Raw genomic sequence first — 20,909 nt, forward strand, 5'->3', positions numbered from 1 at the left:
ATAAGCTGATTTGAAACTATTTTTTCTAAAATTTTGGATAAAAAAAAGAAATTAGAAATTGGTCTAAAATTATCTAAAACTGAGGGGTCCAGTGTTGGCTTCTTCAGGAGGGGTTTTACAAGAGCAGCCTTAAAGGTGTAGTGAAATGAAAAATACGTTTTTCACACTTTTAGACCATATCCATGGTCATCATATGGGCATACCTAACAATGGATGCCAAAAAAATGTGAACATTCTCATTTTTGTGTGTTTTTATATTAAAAGTTCATAAAAAATATTTTGTATTACTTCCAGAAAACGAAAACGTGCTGCGTGATGACTTGTCGAGGCCAACATCGATAAAAGCCAATAAAAATGAAGCTCACCAGTTTAATTCCCCATATCTCCGCATCCGTCCAGCACAGGCTGCACAGCTGCTACTGATTACAGAAATCTTCCGTTTTTATTCCCATTCAAGATAACATCCAGAGAGTGTATTACTCGGTTTCAACTTAATCATCACGCAAAAAATGTATCTGAAAACATTATAGGGTATAAATAAGCCATATTAAGTGGAAACTGGTAAAGCTGGCAGACTATCTGATTTGTAAACAAACATCCACACGCTGTCCTGCGTAGCATAGCTACCCGTCCCTAGCTACCGTCCCATCCCCTGAAGGGATGCAACGCTCTGATTGGTTCAGAAACTTCATAGCAGTGTTTCAACTTGGGACCGTCTGAAACTTCAAAATAAAATGTCCACCATTTCCGTTTCACTACGCCTTTAAAACTAGAGGGGAAAATACCAGTGGATAAAGAGCAATTAGCGATGGTTAAAATGTTGAGTCCTAAAACATGTAAAATCTCCTTAAAAAAAATCTGGTTGGGATGGAATCCAGAAGAGGAGGATTTCATGTGAGATATGATTTCTTCCAAGGTTGACAGACTGGTTCAACATGAGTGAGCATAGCAGGGAGGGGGGCGGGCATTCCCCTAGTGCTCTGGGCTCAGGGAGGGAGGGGGGCGGGGCATTCCCCTAGTGCTCTGGGCTCAGGGAGGGAGGGGGCGGGGCATTCCCCTAGTGCTCTGGGCTCAGGGAGGGAGGGGGCGGGGCATTCCCCTAGTGCTCTGGGCTCAGGGAGGGAGGGGGCGGGGCATTCCCCTAGTGCTCTGGGCTCAGGGAGGGAGGGGGGCGGGGCATTCCCCTAGTGCTCTGGGCTCAGGGAGGGAGGGGGCGGGGCATTCCCCTAGTGCTCTGGGCTCAGGGAGGGAGGGGGCGGGGCATTCCCCTAGTGCTCTGGGCTCAGGGAGGGAGGGGGCGGGGCATTCCCCTAGTGCTCTGGGCTCAGGGAGGGAGGGGGCGGGGCATTCCCCTAGTGCTCTGGGCTCAGGGAGGGAGGGGGCGGGGCATTCCCCTAGTGCTCTGGGCTCAGGGAGGGAGGGGGCGGGGCATTCCCCTAGTGCTCTGGGCTCAGGGAGGGAGGGGGCGGGGCATTCCCCTAGTGCTCTGGGCTCAGGGAGGGAGGGGGCGGGGCATTCCCCTAGTGCTCTGGGCTCAGGGAGGGAGGGGGCGGGGCATTCCCCTAGTGCTCTGGGCTCAGGGAGGGAGGGGGCGGGGCATTCCCCTAGTGCTCTGGGCTCAGGGAGGGAGGGGGGCGGGGCATTCCCCTAGTGCTCTGGGCTCAGGGAGGGAGGGGGGCGGGGCATTCCCCTAGTGCTCTGGGCTCAGGGAGGGAGGGGGCGGGGCATTCCCCTAGTGCTCTGGGCTCAGGTAGGGAGGGGGCGGGGCATTCCCCTAGTGCTCTGGGCTCAGGGAGGGAGGGGGCGGGGCATTCCCCTAGTGCTCTGGATTCAGGGATAATCTGTTGTCTGATGGTTAAAATCTTACTTGAAAAATGTGTGAGAAACTCTTCACACCTTTCTGGTGATGCTTCAAGGGGTTGACTGGGTTGATTGCTGAGTTGATGGTCTGAAAAAGTACCCGGGGGTTATTAACTTGTGTACTAATTACACGTGAACAATAAGCATTTCTTGCCTCTCTGATAATCAGCCATGGCTTCTTTAACACTAGTGCGTCGGAGCATTCCAACTACTTCCACATGTATAGGCAAACTTACATTACGAATGTACTCACAGCATAGACTAAATGTTGTTTAATAATAAAGTTTATAGCATGGTCTGTTTGACCCGACCGACATTTCCTTTCCTTGGAGCGAGAATGCTTGCCGATGCGCGATTCCAAATAAAATGACAGTGTTTGAAATCAGTCCAACCCGATAGACGTCCCGAACCTCTAAATGTTTTGTCAGTGAAAAGATAACAGTTCTGTCCGTCCTTCTTTGTCTGTAAACTTTTCTGCACGCTACCAGTGGAACTGTGGAACTGATTTTCATGCATCACGTCTCTCTTTTTTTTTTCTCTCTCCCTCTCTCGCAGAGGGAGAGAATATGTTCATGGATCCAAGTAACTGCCGGTGAGGTATGCGGAAGTGCATTTTAGATAACGCTGTAGCACTATTTGTGGCGGCGATGCGTCACATGACTTGTTCTATCCTATGGTGTATATATAAACCGTGCTATAAAAATTCTGCTACGGACCTCTCTGCTGGCACAATCAATCAAATATATATAAATTGCATCGATCATAGGCAGCGGGTCTGTAAGGCTAGGCAAGGCTTCGCCTTCACAAAAAAAAATGACATCAATGACACGAATCATTCCAACGCGATAGACCTCCCTCCCTATAATGTTTCCCCTCTATATAAAAATGACAATATATAACGCTAATGTCGTATTTCTCTGTGTGTGCCTGGCTCTGGCTGTTACAATAACGTGTGTTAGCCTATTTTATTGTCTCAATACAAAGTCGGACAGTGTTTGCTGCGCAAGGGTAATTAATTATAGTGACGATGTGAGCGCTATATTGAATATATAGCGCTCACATCGTCACTATAATTATAGTTTGGTAAACTGAAATGAAAAATAAAAAATAACTTGAGTTGTCCTGTCAGTTGAAACTGCTGCCTTGAATTAGTTGGAATGTAACATTTAGAAGACAATGGCAAGCCGTCAACGGGTGCAGGGAGGTGTGAAGAACATTAGACGAGTGGGGGAGATAATGGCCAATCAAATCACATGAAAAACACGGGGGCTTGGGAGCAGGACAAGGAAGCAGGGTTTGGACGATAAAAATCAAGTGTGTGGCCCTTCAAATGAGTGGGACCAGTAACAGATTGAACCAGTGTGTGGCCCTTCAAATGAGTGAGACCAGTAACAGATTGAACCAGTGTGTGGCCCTTCAAATGAGTGAGACCAGTAACAGATTGAACCAGTGTGTGGCCCTTCAAATGAGTGGGACCAGTAACAGATTGAACCAGTGTGTGGCCCTTCAAATGAGTGGGACCAGTAACAGATTGAACCAGTGTGTGGCCCTTCAAATGAGTGGGACCAGTAACAGATTGAACCAGTGTGTGGCCCTTCAAATGAGTGGGACCAGTAACAGATTGAACCAGTGTGTGGCCCTTCAAATGAGTGGGACCAGTAACAGATTGAACCAGTGTGTGGCCCTTCAAATGAGTGGGACCAGTAACAGATTGAACCAGTGTGTGGCCCTTCAAATGAGTGAGACCAGTAACAGATTGAACCAGTGTGTGGCCCTTCAAATGAGTGGGACCAGTAACAGATTGAACCAGTGTGTGGCCCTTCAAATGAGTGGGACCAGTAACAGATTGAACCAGTGTGTGGCCCTTCAAATGAGTGGGACCAGTAACAGATTGAACCAGTGTGTGGCCCTTCAAATGAGTGAGACCAGTAACAGATTGAACCAGTGTGTGGCCCTTCAAATGAGTGGGACCAGTAACAGATTGAACCAGTGTGTGGCCCTTCAAATGAGTGGGACCAGTAACAGATTGAACCAGTGTGTGGCCCTTCAAATGAGTGGGACCAGTAACAGATTGAACCAGTGTGTGGCCCTTCAAATGAGTGGGACCAGTAACAGATTGAACCAGTGTGTGGCCCTTCAAATGAGTGGGACCAGTAACAGATTGAACCAGTGTGTGGCCCTTCAAATGAGTGGGACCAGTAACAGATTGAACCAGTGTGTGGCCCTTCAAATGAGTGAGACCAGTAACAGATTGAACCAGTGTGTGGCCCTTCAAATGAGTGGGACCAGTAACAGATTGAACCAGTGTGTGGCCCTTCAAATGAGTGGGACCAGTAACAGATTGAACCAGTGTGTGGCCCTTCAAATGAGTGGGACCAGTAACAGATTGAACCAGTGTGTGGCCCTTCAAATGAGTGGGACCAGTAACAGATTGAACCAGTGTGTGGCCCTTCAAATGAGTGGGACCAGTAACAGATTATTGTATGATAAAGGGGGAGGTGTTAGGGGAGGGGATGATATTGTGATGTCACTATATCAATGCCATCTTCTCCAGCAGCGACAAAATGTCCACAGAGCGGGAAAAATATGTGTCTGCAGGTGGCCCGCCAAACTGTGTGTGTGTGTGTGTGTGTGTGTGTGTGTGTGTGTGTGTGTGTGTGTGTGTGTGTGTGTGTGTGTGTGTGTGTGTGTGTGTGTGTGTGTGTGTGTGTGTGTGTGTGTGTGTGTGTGTGTGTGCAGGACAGTGTGTTGGACTGCTATTTGACGGACAGGGGGGAGGCGTGTCCTGCTGCCGTACAACCCGGACAGCCAGCCAATAGGAGCACAGCTGTATGTCACCATGGAAACCGAGGACTGGAGCGATTGGACATGGCGCTGCGGTCCCTCCCCCTCCCTAGTGCACAGGTACACGCACGCACACACACACACGCGTAAAGGTCCATCCCAAATGGACCCGGACGGGTCCATTTGGTTTCATTTTACGCTGCGTTGCGCTCTGCGAGGCCGACAGGCTTCTTTTGTTTAAAGTGGGAAATTTGGTATATAGTATTTTTTATTGGCCTAAAATATTGTCTATATCTCTATTCATGATTTTGAATGCATTCCAAGCATTAGTTTTGCACAAAAAACACTCCTTGGGTTAAAAACGGCCATAGACGTCATGACAAATCTGATGAGGTCAGCACATTTTGGGCAAGTGGCTATGGCTGTTTTTAGCCCAAGGAGTGGATTTTGTGCAAAACTAATGCTTGGAATGGATTCAGAATCATGAAAACCCCCTATTTTAACATGTCACATGCTACTTAAAGAGAAAGAAAAGTTTGAAATGTTTGCCATAGGATGTTAATGGTAGGGTCACAAGAAACCCCTATAAAACAAATTGCCCAATAGTGACAGCCGGTCAGCAAGTGGATTCAGGAATGTATGTATATAGACAATATTTTAGGCCAATAAATATATATATATATATATTTATACACCAAATTTCCCACCCGTCCGCCTCGACTGCCGGACTAATAGAAATAAAGCCAGTGTTCCTGTCATTAGCAGAAAGAGGGTAGTTGAGGCAGTGTTCCTCATGTCTGTCTTGGATTATGGAGACATAATCTATAGACCTGCAGCAGCATCCACTCTAAAATCCCTAGACTCTGTTTATCACAGATTGAGGTTGGAGGACAGGGCCGTGCGGTGCTAGGTTTGTGAGGCGTTGTGAGATGGCGCAGAAAGCGAGCAGCTGTCTTGCTCTATGCTAAGGAAGTACTCTGACTGACTGACAGACAGTCCGCAAAATTATTAATAGGATAGACAATATTTTAGGCCAATAAATATATAAATATATATAGTTATCATGAAACATGCGTAAGCTAGTAAGAACGTAACAGGGGAGTATCTATATCAGGGGTTAGGGTTAGTTCAACTTTGTATATGGTGAGAGACACTCAATCTGGGGCCCCATTGTGTATCGGCAGTCCCGCCAGTTGTACCCCATCACTCAAGTAGCCCATAATAGTCACAGATGTGATAAATAAGGCATATAAACAATTATAATTCGTTGCAACTTTGTTTTTATTCCATTTCAAACGCATTTAGTAATGCTTAATTTCAACTGTATGGATGTATAAATACAGCTGAATGTGAAAGTATTGCTGTGTAACCCAAATATATACAGAAATGACCAAAATTAGAATACATTTTCTATTAAAATAAATGTATGAACTTAAATCCCACTGCTCAACAAACACAAAGCAGCATTCCTGCTGCCTTTCACTACAACAGTAAATCAAAAGTGCAATAATACATGCTTTTGTTAAATGTATAAACGTTTATCCTGCTACATTCCTGAGTGCTTCATATCCATAACATGCATTTCAGTGTTATTAGACCCCATTTACACTGGCAGCCAAATCTAGCCTGAATCAGATCTGAGCCACATCCAGATTGGAATCTGATTTGTCTAAATGAGTCATGTGACCATTTAAACCAATCGGATTTCAATCTTGATGTGGCACAGATCTGATTCAGGCTAGATTTGTCTGCCAGTGTAAATGGGGCCTTAGTGTTATCTGAACACTACAAAAGTAAACAAGTAGCCAAGTGCAATACTCTAACTAATTAATTGTAGTGCAATTCCACATGCCTCCCATTGACCCTTTATCACCCTCCCCCACAGAGGGTCAATAATGGTTCTGTCTTTAAGGAGACACTTGTGGTCTCTCCTGTTGGCCACAATAGAAGGAATGTCAACTTCAATGTTTGCATGCGATCTGCATCAGATGAAATAACGTTTCATCTGACAGCCTGTTTCTCTCCTTTGACTTAATGTGCTTCATGTTTGAGAAATTGCTCTCACAGATGTATAGTGCTCCCAAACATACTGGCCATAGAGAGGGCAAAGTCCCTGAGGAGTGGGAAGCGGGGCTCAGGTAGCAGTTTCCAAAACGAAATCCCCCTCTCATTTCTCTCTGCTTGAAAAAAAGGATCTGACTGTAGCTCGCACAGTTCAAGCTGCAACGGTGGGGGCTGCTCTGACACCGTAGCGGTGAGGGGGGTGGCAAACAGCGCTATCCGTGACTGCATGCCGTTGAAATCTTCAAACCGATCATTGAATTGCGTTTGCAGTGTTTCACTGTCGCTCCTGTACTTTCCGAATGTGTCCTTACATTTGGGGTCAGCGTTGCGCATCTCTGTGCACATTTCTTCACATGCAGAAAAGTGTGTCGACAAGTCTGGGTGGTCAGACGAAAGGCAATGTTTGAAAAGGGCAAGTTTCATCTTAAAGGCGTTCATGTGTGCATAGAGATCTTCTTCCCTGCAATTGCAAGTTGAGGCGATTAAGGTGCGAAGTGATATCCGTGAGGAAGGCCATGTCACAGAGAAACGCTGCATCTCTCAGTTTAGTGCAGTATGAGCTTGTGTCGCTCTTCAGTTGCTCCTCCAAGAATGTGGGGATTTCTTTACGCAGCGCAAAACAACCTCTCCAAGCACTTCCCACTTCCCACTTCCCACTTCCCACGGCTCAGCCATCGGATTTCTGTGTGTAGCTGCAAGTCGCCATAATCAGTGTCCATCTCTTCCAAAAAGGAGACAAACTTTCTATGGTTTAGTGACCTCCACGAATTAGATTGGTAACCTTGGTAACTAAATCCATAACATGGCTGAAGTCAAGCTTCTTGGCACAGAGAGCCTCCTATATCAGATAGAAATCACACCCGTGTGAACTGAGTGGTGCAACTACACATTTATTGTTATAGTTACCGACGTGATGTCGGTGATGTCAGTGACGTCACATACTAACCATAGCAACCATGCTCACCCGTACAGGCACAAACACACACGGGTACTAACAAAGCCAGTTGTTGGAGTGGTTTGCACCACTCAAAAAGAAAAGAAAAACGATAGATGACAATTATGTTAGTGAACTTACCTGATGTATACTACAGTGCAGGATTGGACACTCAACGCCACTCTTCCTTAGAAGCCCGGCCAATCCTGTGTGTTTTCCTTTCATTGCGGGTGCTCCATCGGTAACGACAGTTTATCAAACCCCCCATATTGCTGCATGGCACTTTCAACAGCGTTGAATATGTCCACACCCTTGGTAGTGTCATGCAAAGAGGCCAGTTTCAACAGCGTTGAATATGTCCACACCCTTGGTAGTGTCATGCAAAGAGGCCACTTTCAACAGCTCCTCGTGTACCTCAAATGAGCTATTAATGGCTCTCACGTATATAAGAAGTTGACTGACATCTGTCACATCTGTACTTTAATCCAACGCCAAGGATGGAGCGTCGGTGAGGGCCGCATGCGGCCCGATGGGCCGCCAGTTGCCCCTCCCTGATCTATATAATGAAACTATATATATAAAATATACATACTATACTATATTATATATAATACATATGTACTATAAAGTGCTATGACTACAAAAAATGCAATTCTAGTGCTGTCTATGTAACATGCTATGTTGCTGTCTATGTAACATGCTCTAAGTCTGTATAAAATGCCTGCAAATGACATTGAAACTGACCACATTGGTACCCCCGAGTCGTTTTAAAACCTTGGTGAGCGTACAGACCCCCACAACATGTAACTGTTTTAAAACCTTGAGCATACAGACCCCCACAACATGTAACTGTTTTAAACCTTGGTGAGCATACAGACCCCCACAACATGTAACTGTTTTAAAACCTTGGTGAGCGTACAGACCCCCACAACATGTAACTGTTTTAAACCTTGGTGAGCGTACAGACCTCCACAACATGTAACTGTTTTAAACCTTGGTGAGCACACAGACCCACACAACATGTAACTGTTTTAAACCTTGGTGAGCATACAGACCCCCACAACATGTAACTGTTTTAAAACATTGGTGAGCACACAGACCCCCACAACATGTAACTGTTTTAAACCTTGGTGAGCACACAGACCCCCACAACATGTAACTGTTTTAAACCTTGGTGAGCAACACAGACCCCCACAATATGTAACTGTTTTAAACCTTGGTGAGCATACAGACCCCCACAACATGTAACTGTTTTAAAACATTGGTGAGCAACACAGACCTCCACAACATGTAACTGTTTTAAACCTTGGTGAGCACACAGACCTCCACAACATGTAACTGTTTTAAACCTTGGTGAGCATACAGACCCCCACAATATGTAACTGTTTTAAACCTTGGTGAGCGTACAGACCCCCACAACATGTAACTGTTTTAAAACATTGGTGAGCACACAGACCCCCACAACATGTAACTGTTTTAAACCTTGGTGAGCACACAGACCCCCACAACATGTAACTGTTTTAAACCTTGGTGAGCAACACAGACCCCCACAATATGTAACTGTTTTAAACCTTGGTGAGCATACAGACCCCCACAACATGTAACTGTTTTAAAACATTGGTGAGCAACACAGACCTCCACAACATGTAACTGTTTTAAACCTTGGTGAGCACACAGACCTCCACAACATGTAACTGTTTTAAACCTTGGTGAGCATACAGACCCCCACAACATGTAACTGTTTTAAACCTTGGTGAGCATACAGACCCCCACAACATGTAACTGTTTTAAACCTTGGTGAGCAACACAGACCCCCACAATATGTAACTGTTTTACACCTTGGTGAGCACACAGACCCCCACAATATGTAACTGTTTTAAACCTTGGTGAGCACACAGACCCCCACAATATGTAACTGTTTTAAACCTTGGTGAGCAACACAGACCCCCACAATATGTAACTGTTTTAAACCTTAGTGAGCACACAGACCCCCACAATATGTAACTGTTTTAAACCTTGGTGAGCAACACAGACCCCCACAACATGTAACTGTTTTAAACCTTGGTGAGCAACACAGACCCCCACAATATGTAACTGTTTTAAACCTTGGTGAGCATACAGACCCCCACAATATGTAACTGTTTTAAACCTTGGTGAGCAACACAGACCCCCACAATATGTAACTGTTTTACACCTTGGTGAGCAACACAGACCCCCACAACATGTAACTGTTTTAAACCTTGGTGAGCATACAGACCCCCACAACATGTAACTGTTTTAAACCTTGGTGAGCACACAGACCCCCACAACATGTAACTGTTTTAAACCTTGGTGAGCGTACAGACCCCCACAACATGTAACTGTTTTAAACCTTGGTGAGCATACAGACCCCCACAACATGTAACTGTTTTAAACCTTGGTGAGCGTACAGACCCCCACAACATGTAACTGTTTTAAACCTTGGTGAGCAACACAGACCCCCACAACATGTAACTGTTTTAAACCTTGGTGAGCATACAGACCCCCACAATATGTAACTGTTTTAAACCTTGGTGAGCACACAGACCCCCACAATATGTAACTGTTTTAAACCTTGGTGAGCACACAGACCCCCACAACATGTAACTGTTTTAAACCTTGGTGAGCATACAGACCCCCACAACATGTAACTGTTTTAAACCTTGGTGAGCATACAGACCCCCACAATATGTAACTGTTTTAAACCTTGGTGAGCAACACAGACCCCCACAATATGTAACTGTTTTAAACCTTGGTGAGCGTACAGACCCCCACAATATGTAACTGTTTTAAACCTTGGTGAGCAACACAGACCCCCACAATATGTAACTGTTTTAAACCTTGGTGAGTGTACAGACCCCCACAATATGTAACTGTTTTAAACCTTGGTGAGCAACACAGACCCCCACAATATGTAACTGTTTTAAACCTTGGTGAGCACACAGACCCCCACAATATGTAACTGTTTTAAACCTTGGTGAGCAACACAGACCCCCACAATATGTAACTGTTTTAAACCTTGGTGAGTGTACAGACCCCCACAATATGTAACTGTTTTAAACCTTGGTGAGCAACACAGACCCCCACAATATGTAACTGTTTTAAACCTTGGTGAGCACACAGACCCCCACAATATGTAACTGTTTTAAACCTTGGTGAGCACACAGACCCCCACAATATGTAACTGTTTTAAACCTTGGTGAGCAACACAGACCCCCACAATATGTAACTGTTTTAAACCTTGGTGAGCACACAGACCCCCACAACATGTAACTGTTTTAAACCTTGGTGAGCAACACAGACCCCCACAACATGTAACTGTTTTAAACCTTGGTGAGCATACAGACCCCCACAACATGTAACTGTTTTAAACCTTGGTGAACACACAGACCCCCACAACATGTAACTGTTTTAAACCTTGGTGAACACACAGACCCCCACAACATGTAACTGTTTTAAACCTTGGTGAGCACACAGACCTCCACAACATGTAACTGTTTTAAACCTTGGTGAGCGTACAGACCCCCACAATATGTAACTGTTTTAAAACCTTGAGCATACAGACCCCCACAATATGTAACTGTTTTAAAACCTTGAGCATACAGACCCCCACAATATGTAACTGTTTTAAAACCTTGAGCATACAGACCCCCACAATATGTAACTGTTTTAAAACCTTGAGCATACAGACCCCCACAATATGTAACTGTTTTAAAACCTTGAGCATACAGACCCCCACAACATGTAACTGTTTTAAACCTTGGTGAGCAACACAGACCTCCACAACATGTAACTGTTTTAAACCTTGGTGAGCGTACAGACCTCCACAACATGTAACTGTTTTAAACCTTGGTGAGCGTACAGACCTCCACAACATGTAACTGTTTTAAACCTTGGTGAGCGTACAGACCCCCACAACATGTAACTGTTTTAAACCTTGGTGAGCAACACAGACCCCCACAACATGTAACTGTTTTAAACCTTGGTGAGCGTACAGACCCCCACAACATGTAACTGTTTTAAACCTTGGTGAGTGTACAGACCTCCACAACATGTAACTGTTTTAAACCTTGGTGAGCGTACAGACCCCCACAACATGTAACTGTTTTAAACCTTGGTGAGCAACACAGACCCCCACAACATGTAACTGTTTTAAACCTTGGTGAGCAACACAGACCCCCACAACATGTAACTGTTTTAAACCTTGGTGAGCAACACAGACCTCCACAACATGTAACTGTTTTAAAACCTTGAGCATACAGACCCCCACAACATGTAACTGTTTTAAACCTTGGTGAGCAACACAGACCCCCACAACATGTAACTGTTTTAAACCTTGGTGAGCACACAGACCCCCACAACATGTAACTGTTTTAAACCTTGGTGAGCAACACAGACCCCCACAACATGTAACTGTTTTAAAACCTTGAGCATACAGACCCCCACAATATGTAACTGTTTTAAACCTTGGTGAGCGTACAGACCTCCACAACATGTAACTGTTTTAAAACCTTGGTGAGCACACAGACCCCCACAACATGTAACTGTTTTAAACCTTGGTGAGCATACAGACCCCCACAACATGTAACTGTTTTAAAACCTTGGTGAGCACACAGACCCCCACAACATGTAACTGTTTTAAACCTTGGTGAGCATACAGACCCCCACAACATGTAACTGTTTTAAACCTTGGTGAGCATACAGACCCCCACAATATGTAACTGTTTTAAACCTTGGTGAGCACACAGACCCCCACAACATGTAACTGTTTTAAACCTTGGTGAGCACACAGACCCCCACAATATGTAACTGTTTTAAAACCTTGAGCGTACAGACCCCCACAACATGTAACTGTTTTAAACCTTGGTGAGCGTACAGACCCCCACAACATGTAACTGTTTTAAAACCTTGGTGAGCAACACAGACCCCCACAACATGTAACTGTTTTAAAACCTTGGTGAGCAACACAGACCCCCACAACATGTAACTGTTTTAAACCTTGAGCATACAGACCCCCACAACATGTAACTGTTTTAAACCTTGAGCATACAGACCCCCACAACATGTAACTGTTTTAAACCTTGGTGAGCACACAGACCCCCACAACATGTAACTGTTTTAAACCTTGGTGAGCGTACAGACCCCCACAACATGTAACTGTTTTAAAACCTTGAGCATACAGACCCCCACAATATGTAACTGTTTTAAACCTTGGTGAGCGTACAGACCTCCACAACATGTAACTGTTTTAAAACCTTGGTGAGCATACAGACCCCCACAATATGTAACTGTTTTAAAACCTTGGTGAGCAACACAGACCCCCACAACATGTAACTGTTTTAAAACCTTGGTGAGCAACACAGACCCCCACAACATGTAACTGTTTTAAACCTTGAGCATACAGACCCCCACAACATGTAACTGTTTTAAACCTTGAGCATACAGACCCCCACAACATGTAACTGTTTTAAACCTTGGTGAGCACACAGACCCCCACAACATGTAACTGTTTTAAACCTTGGTGAGCGTACAGACCTCCACAACATGTAACTGTTTTAAAACCTTGGTGAGCACACAGACCCCCACAACATGTAACTGTTTTAAACCTTGGTGAGCACACAGACCCCCACAACATGTAACTGTTTTAAACCTTGGTGAGCACACAGACCCCCACAATATGTAACTGTTTTAAAACCTTGAGCGTACAGACCCCCACAACATGTAACTGTTTTAAACCTTGGTGAGCGTACAGACCCCCACAACATGTAACTGTTTTAAAACCTTGGTGAGCAACACAGACCCCCACAACATGTAACTGTTTTAAAACCTTGGTGAGCAACACAGACCCCCACAACATGTAACTGTTTTAAACCTTGAGCATACAGACCCCCACAACATGTAACTGTTTTAAACCTTGAGCATACAGACCCCCACAACATGTAACTGTTTTAAACCTTGGTGAGCACACAGACCCCCACAACATGTAACTGTTTTAAACCTTGGTGAGCGTACAGACCCCCACAACATGTAACTGTTGTAAAACCTTGAGCATACAGACCCCCACAACATGTAACTGTTGTAAAACCTTGAGCATACAGACCCCTACAACATGTAACTGTTTTAAACCTTGGTGAGCACACAGACCCCCACAACATGTAACTGTTTTAAACCTTGGTGAGCACACAGACCCCCACAACATGTAACTGTTTTAAAACCTTGAGCATACAGACCCCTACAACATGTAACTGTTTTAAACCTTGGTGAGCACACAGACCCCCACAACATGTAACTGTTTTAAACCTTGGTGAGCGTACAGACCCCCACAACATGTAACTGTTTTAAACCTTGGTGAGCACACAGACCCCCACAACATGTAACTGTTTTAAACCTTGGTGAGCGTACAGACCTCCACAACATGTAACTGTTTTAAACCTTGGTGAGCAACACAGACCCCCACAACATGTAACTGTTTTAAACCTTGGTGAGCGTACAGACCTCCACAACATGTAACTGTTTTAAACCTTGGTGAGCACACAGACCCCCACAACATGTAACTGTTTTAAACCTTGGTGAGCGTACAGACCTCCACAACATGTAACTGTTTTAAACCTTGGTGAGCAACACAGACCCCCACAACATGTAACTGTTTTAAACCTTGGTGAGCGTACAGACCCCCACAACATGTAACTGTTTTAAACCTTGGTGAGCATACAGACCCCCACAACATGTAACTGTTTTAAACCTTGGTGAGCACACAGACCCCCACAACATGTAACTGTTTTAAAACCTTGGTGAGCAACACAGACCCCCACAACATGTAACTGTTTTAAACCTTGGTGAGCATACAGACCTCCACAACATGTAACTGTTTTTAGATTGTTTTGAAATGTGTCTGAGCTTCTATTTGTAAACCTGTGTAATTCACATGTATACCTTTTGTTGATCTTCTGATGTATTGTGATTTTTTTTATATGATATTGTTTTCCTCGACGACACTGAAAATGAGTCTAATTACTTAGTGTAATTTCGAGAATCAATAAAACTTGAATGAATGAATATTGGTGTGTTCCAGAGAGAAGGAGACAAGGAGAGGAGACGAGCAGAGGAGGAGGAGACGGCAGCACCTCCTGCTCTCCTCCAGGCCTACAGAGCCAGGCTCCAGAGCCAGAGGCCGGCCCGCCACCCCTCCTGCCCAGCCCAGAGGCCTCGTGATGGGGCGGCCGCTCTAGGACAGCCCCAGGCTTCACGGAGCACCACCTACCCAGGCCAGAGGCCTTCCGCTGGGGCCGCTGCTCCAGGACAGCCCCAGGCTTCACGGAGCACCACCTCCTACTCCTACCCAGCCCAGAGGCTTCCTCCTGGGGCCGCTGCTCCAGGACAGCCCCAGGCTTCACGGAGCACCACCTCCTACTCCTACCCAGCCCAGAGGCCTCCTCCTGGGGCCGCCGCTCCAGGAGAGCTCCAGGCTTCACGGAGCACCACCTCCTACTCCTACCCAGCCCAGAGGCCTCCTCCTGGGGCCGCTGCTCCAGGACAGCCCCAGGCTTCACGGAGCACCACCTCCTACTCCTACCCAGCCCAGAGGCCTCCTCCTGGGGCCGCCGCTCCAGGAGAGCTCCAGGCTTCCCGGGCCTCGAGGCTGCTCCGACAGACGGAGGCCCGCCTCCGAGACATGACGGACAGACGGCGACGGGCCAATAGGACGCGGCTGCAGGACATGATAGGCAGGCTGGAACATGTAGTTCTAATACCTCCCTAAGATTAGGAACTTGTAGTTATAATACCTCCTTAAGATTAGGAACTTGTATGGAGAAAATATTCGATTTTTATTAATAGCCAACATATAAATGAATAAAGTGGTTGAAATGATTGTGCTGCTGTGTAAACTACTTTAGCTGAGTCCTGGGACCCCCACCCCCCCAGGGGACCCCTGGGGACCCCCAGGGGACCCCTGGCCCTGTGGACCCCCTGGGGACCCCTGGGGGTCACAGAGAATACACACAGAGAATACACACATTATGGACAAACCCTCACCTTGACATGAACACAGAGAATACACACATTATGGACAAACCCTCACCTTGACATGAACACAGAGAATACACACATTATGGACAAACCCTCACCTTGACATGAACACAGAGAATACACACATTATGGACAAACCCTCACCTTGGCATGAACACAGAGAATACACACATTATGGACAAACCCTCACCTTGACATGAACACAGAGAATACACACATTATGGACAAACCCTCACCTTGACATGAACACAGAGAATACACACATTATGGACAAACCCTCACCTTGACATGAACACAGAGAATACACACATTATGGACAAACCCTCACCTTGACACGAACACAGAGAATACACACATTATGGACAAACCCTCACCTTGACATGAACACAGAGAATACACACATTATGGACAAACCCTCACCTTGACATGAACACAGAGAATACACACATTATGGACAAACCCTCACCTTGACATGAACACAGAGAATACACACATTATGGACAAACCCTCACCTTGACACGAACACAGAGAATACACACATTATGGACAAACCCTCACCTTGACATGAACACAGAGAATACACACATTTATCAATAGACCAATAGTGTAGAGATATGGAATGGAAAAGTAATTATACTCATATTTTTCTTTTTCTTTTCTTCTTAAAACCCATTTTGGGTGGGAACCCATTTTGGTGTTTTAAACATTATGTTATAATTTAGCTATTGAAAAATAGCAGATCTACAAGCTCATAGCGCGCCACCGAGTGATTATTTCCATTGCAAAACGATACAATTTACAATTACAATGTATTCATTTATCAGACGCTCTTAAGTGACTAAGTGATTTACATTAGGCAAGAACAAAAAACATGGCAATACATCACATACATAAAATGTAGTATTCAAGAAACATGTGTAAGATAAGAACGTAACAGTGGAATCTCTATATAATGAAACTATACATATATACTATACTATACATATATACTATAAAGTGCTATTATATGACTACAAAGTGATTCGATACAAAGTCAAACGATACGATAATTGCTGTTTACACATCGATATAATTTTTACCCATTTAGACCTGACGTCGAAATTTAAAAAAATAATCTAAATACTGACAGTTTTCTGAAATACCTCATGTTTCTGTATCAGTGGTGCTCAATATTTCATGTCAAGGACCCCAGAAATTATCTGTAATTGGCCACCGACCCCCATCTGAAAATATGTTGTTCCAGGGACCCCCCCACCCAGAAGTAAAGATATGAGTTAAAAACGTTCGCTGTGAAAGAATATATATTCAAAGATTTGCGCTCGAAAATAGCAGATCTACAAGCTCATAGCGCGCTATGAGCTTGTAGATCTATCATATCTTCTATCGAGCTTGTAGACCCCCTGGAACTCCCTCAAGGACCCCTGGAGGACCCCCACTAGGGGGACCCCCAGGGGTCCCCCACTTTGTCATACATATAGTATGTATATGGCAGTGGTCCTTGGGGAGGTTCCAGGTGGTCCCCATGTAGATAAATGATGGTAACCAAATGGACCCTTATATAGAAGAGGGTTTAAATTATGCCCCATTGGTCCGTGTGTGATCACATGCTCTTGTTATGACATGTCACAGTGTGTGTGTGTGTGCTGGGGACCCCCTGGTCCCCTCTGCCTGGTCCCTGGGGGTCCTCTGGGGACCCCCAGGGACCCTCTGCCTGGTCCCTGGGGGTCCTCTGGGGACCCCCTGGGACCCTCTGCCTGGCCCCTGGGGGTCCTCTGACCGCATGTTGACCACCACTAGTTCTTTATATCGAGTTTAAGACAACCCCGCCCCCTTAGTGTGTGTGTGTGTGTGTGTGTGTGTGTGTGTGTGTGTGTGTGTGTGTGTGTGTGTGTGTGTGTGTGTGTGTGTGTGTGTGTGCGCGTGCGTGCATGCAGCCTGTCTAGCTGATAGCAGACAGACAGAGAGCTAGACAGGCTGTCAGGCAGACAGACAGGTTGTCAGACAGACAGGATGTAAACAGACAGGCAGTCAGACAGACAGGCTGTCAGACAGACAGACAGGCAGGCTGTCAGTCAGACAGACAGACAGGTTGTCAGACAGGCAGTCAGACAGACAGGCAGTCTGTCAGACAGACATACAGACAGACAGGCAGTAAACAGACAGACAGGCTGCCAGGCAGTCAGACAGACAGGCAGTAAACATGGCGGCGGACGGGATGGTGCTAACGAACCACGACCACCAGATCAGGGTGGGCATTCTGACCGGTGAGACACACACCGACACAATGTTGTTACAATGTTGTTACAATGTTACACACACACACACACGCGCGCGCTCACGCATACACACGCACACAGCGCTGCTACAACACACTGCACTCTCTGATACAATGTAGCACGGTGGCTAGGCTAGGCTAGGCTAACTGTCACACCAACAGCGGTGACCTGTGGAGATCTGTCACCCTTTGGATCCAGCATTTCTGCTGTTTATGAAGCTTATGAGCGAATAAAGCTCACAGTATTCTATTCTACAGGCTCTCAATGCGTCAGCGACGCATTGAGAGCCTGTAGAATAGAATACTGTGGCTTATTTTAAAGATTAGAGCATTCCAAGTGTTCAACAATTAGCCTAAACTATAGCATTATTATTGTGTGCAGAATAATCTTCCATAAACCACATAACGGTGTTTCACATAATAATAATAATAATGGTAATATTCATAATAATAATAATAATAATAATATAACAGTGTTTCATTCAGAGCTCAAAGGATCAGTGAGTATTTTAGTCGTGTTGGATTGTGGACATTTATTATATTGAAGATACATAAAAGAATACAGCCAATTACAGCAGCCTATTATTATTATTATTATTATTATTATTATTAATATTAATATTAATATTATAGCAGCTCGCAATGCTTGTAGAATAGACTATAACTTATGTTAAATATGACAGCATTATTCCAGTGGTCAGACTAACATTGATTATGATCTTCCATGAAACCTTATAATGGTCTCTGTATTAATATTATATGTTTTATTATGACATTCATATAAACCTAACGTTACATTAGTATATTATTGTGGAGACAGTAACTAACGGTCACAGAACTCAACGGGTCACCGCTGTGCGCGTGACAGGCGGAGGGTCGTCTTTGAATGACAGGTCGCGGTGCAGATGTTGTGGTGCATCCAGATGTGTGCGTGCGTGCGTTCCGTGCGTGCGACACGCATGTTTTCGTGTTTCGGAATGTGTCCGTCCTCGTGCACGCACGTCGACTCGACGTGCACGTTATTGTTAGTGCACGTCTGTTATGCGGAATGTGGTGTGTGTGTCTGTGTCTATCTGCAGAATGCTGTGTGTGTGTGTGTGTGTGCGTTCGTGTGTGCGTGCGTGCGCAGGACAGGCTATTTATATAACATTTACTTGTATTTATTTTCGGTGTCTTCAAGCACTCGTTTTAGTCAAATCCATCCCAGACCCTCAGCTACACTACATCTAATAATAATAATAATAATAATAATAATAATAATAATAATAATAATAATAATAATAATAATCGATTAGGCTGCATGACAGACTTAAATTAACAAAATAGTGAATCAATTACATTAATTAAATGAATGAAAGAAAATCATTTGTATTACCCTATTATATGTTCTGATGAATTGGAAATGGAGGACCGTGATGTAAACAAGTTTATACTGCTTGTTCCTGGTTATGGTCCTAGCAGCAGTTTTTGTATTGACCTGTACTTTCACTTGGACTGTACTGTACTGGACCCATTCTGTACTGTACTGTACTGTACTGGACCCATTCTGTACTGTACTGTACTGGACCCATTCTGTACTGTACTGTACTGGACCCATTCTGTACTGTACTGTACTGGACCCATTCTGTACTGTACTGTACTGGACCCATTCTGTACTGTACTGTACTGGACCCATTCTATACTGTACTGGACCCATTCTGTACTGTACTGGACCCATTCTGTACTGTACTGGACCCATTCTGTACTGTACTGGACCCATTCTGTACTGGACCCATTCTGTACTGTACTGGACCCATTCTGTACTGTACTGTACTGTACTGTACTGTACTGTACTGTACTGTACTGGACCCATACTGTACTGTACTGTACTGTACTGTACTGTACTGTACTGTACTGTACTGTACTGTACTGGACCCATTCTGTACTGGACCCATTCTGTACTGTACTGTACTGGACCCATTCTGTACTCTACTGGACCCATTCTGTACTGTACTGTACTGTACTGTACTGTACTGTACTGTACTGTACTGTACTGTACTGTACTGTACTGTACTGGACCCATTCTGGACTGTACTGTACTGGACCCATTCTGTACTGTACTGTACTGTACTGTACTGTACTGTACTGTACTGTACTGTACTGTACTGGACCCATTCTGTACTGTACTGTACTGGACCCATTCTGTACTGGACCCATTCTGTACTGTACTGTACTGGACCCATTCTGTACTGTACTGGACCCATTCTGTACTGTACTGTACTGGACCCATTCTGTACTGTACTGTACTGTACTGTACTGTACTGTACTGTACTGTACTGTACTGTACTGGACCCATTCTGTACTGTACTGTACTGGACCCATTCTGTACTGTACTGGACCCATTCTGTACTGTACTGTACTGGACCCATTCTGTACTGTACTGTACTGGACCCATTCTGTACTGTACTGTACTGTACTGGACCCATTCTGTACTGTACTGTACTGGACCCATTCTGTACTGTACTGGACCCATTCTGTACTGTACTGGACCCATTCTGTACTGTACTGTACTGGACCCATTCTGTACTGTACTGTACTGGACCCATTCTGTACTGTACTGGACCCATTCTGTACTGTACTGTACTGGACCCATTCTGTACTGTACTGTACTGTACTGTACTGTACTGTACTGTACTGTACTGTACTGGACCCATTCTGTACTGTACTGTACTGGACCCATTCTGTACTGTACTGGACCCATTCTGTACTGTACTGTACTGGACCCATTCTGTACTGTACTGTACTGGACCCATTCTGTACTGTACTGTACTGTACTGGACCCATTCTGTACTGTACTGTACTGGACCCATTCTGTACTGTACTGGACCCATTCTGTACTGTACTGGACCCATTCTGTACTGTACTGTACTGGACCCATTCTGTACTGTACTGTACTGGACCCATTCT

At 44.9% G+C, this 20,909-nt stretch overlaps 2 protein-coding genes across 3 annotated transcripts in view; both read left to right on the forward strand.

Moving 5' to 3' along the window:
* Positions 1 to 15,529, forward strand: part of tedc1 (tubulin epsilon and delta complex 1) — a 49,533-nt gene extending 34,004 nt beyond the window's left edge. For both annotated transcript variants that reach the window (XM_079531121.1, XM_079531120.1), the window contains exons 9-10: positions 4,600 to 4,764; positions 14,733 to 15,529. In XM_079531121.1, coding sequence (XP_079387247.1) covers positions 4,600 to 4,764; positions 14,733 to 15,419 — 852 coding nt within the window. In that variant the 3' untranslated portion in view covers positions 15,420 to 15,529. The remainder of the gene's footprint in view (positions 1 to 4,599; positions 4,765 to 14,732) is intronic.
* A 2,191-nt stretch (positions 15,530 to 17,720) lies between these two features.
* The window catches only part of gphna (gephyrin a), a 51,052-nt gene continuing 47,863 nt past the window's right edge, over positions 17,721 to 20,909 (forward strand). The window contains exons 1-2 of the mRNA XM_079531127.1: positions 17,721 to 17,776; positions 17,864 to 17,952. Coding sequence (XP_079387253.1) covers positions 17,889 to 17,952 — 64 coding nt within the window. The 5' untranslated portion in view covers positions 17,721 to 17,776; positions 17,864 to 17,888. The remainder of the gene's footprint in view (positions 17,777 to 17,863; positions 17,953 to 20,909) is intronic.

This window comes from Electrona antarctica, assembly GCF_951216825.1.
Source record: "Electrona antarctica genome assembly, contig: scaffold_72, whole genome shotgun sequence".
Taxonomy (NCBI): domain Eukaryota; kingdom Metazoa; phylum Chordata; class Actinopteri; order Myctophiformes; family Myctophidae; genus Electrona; species Electrona antarctica.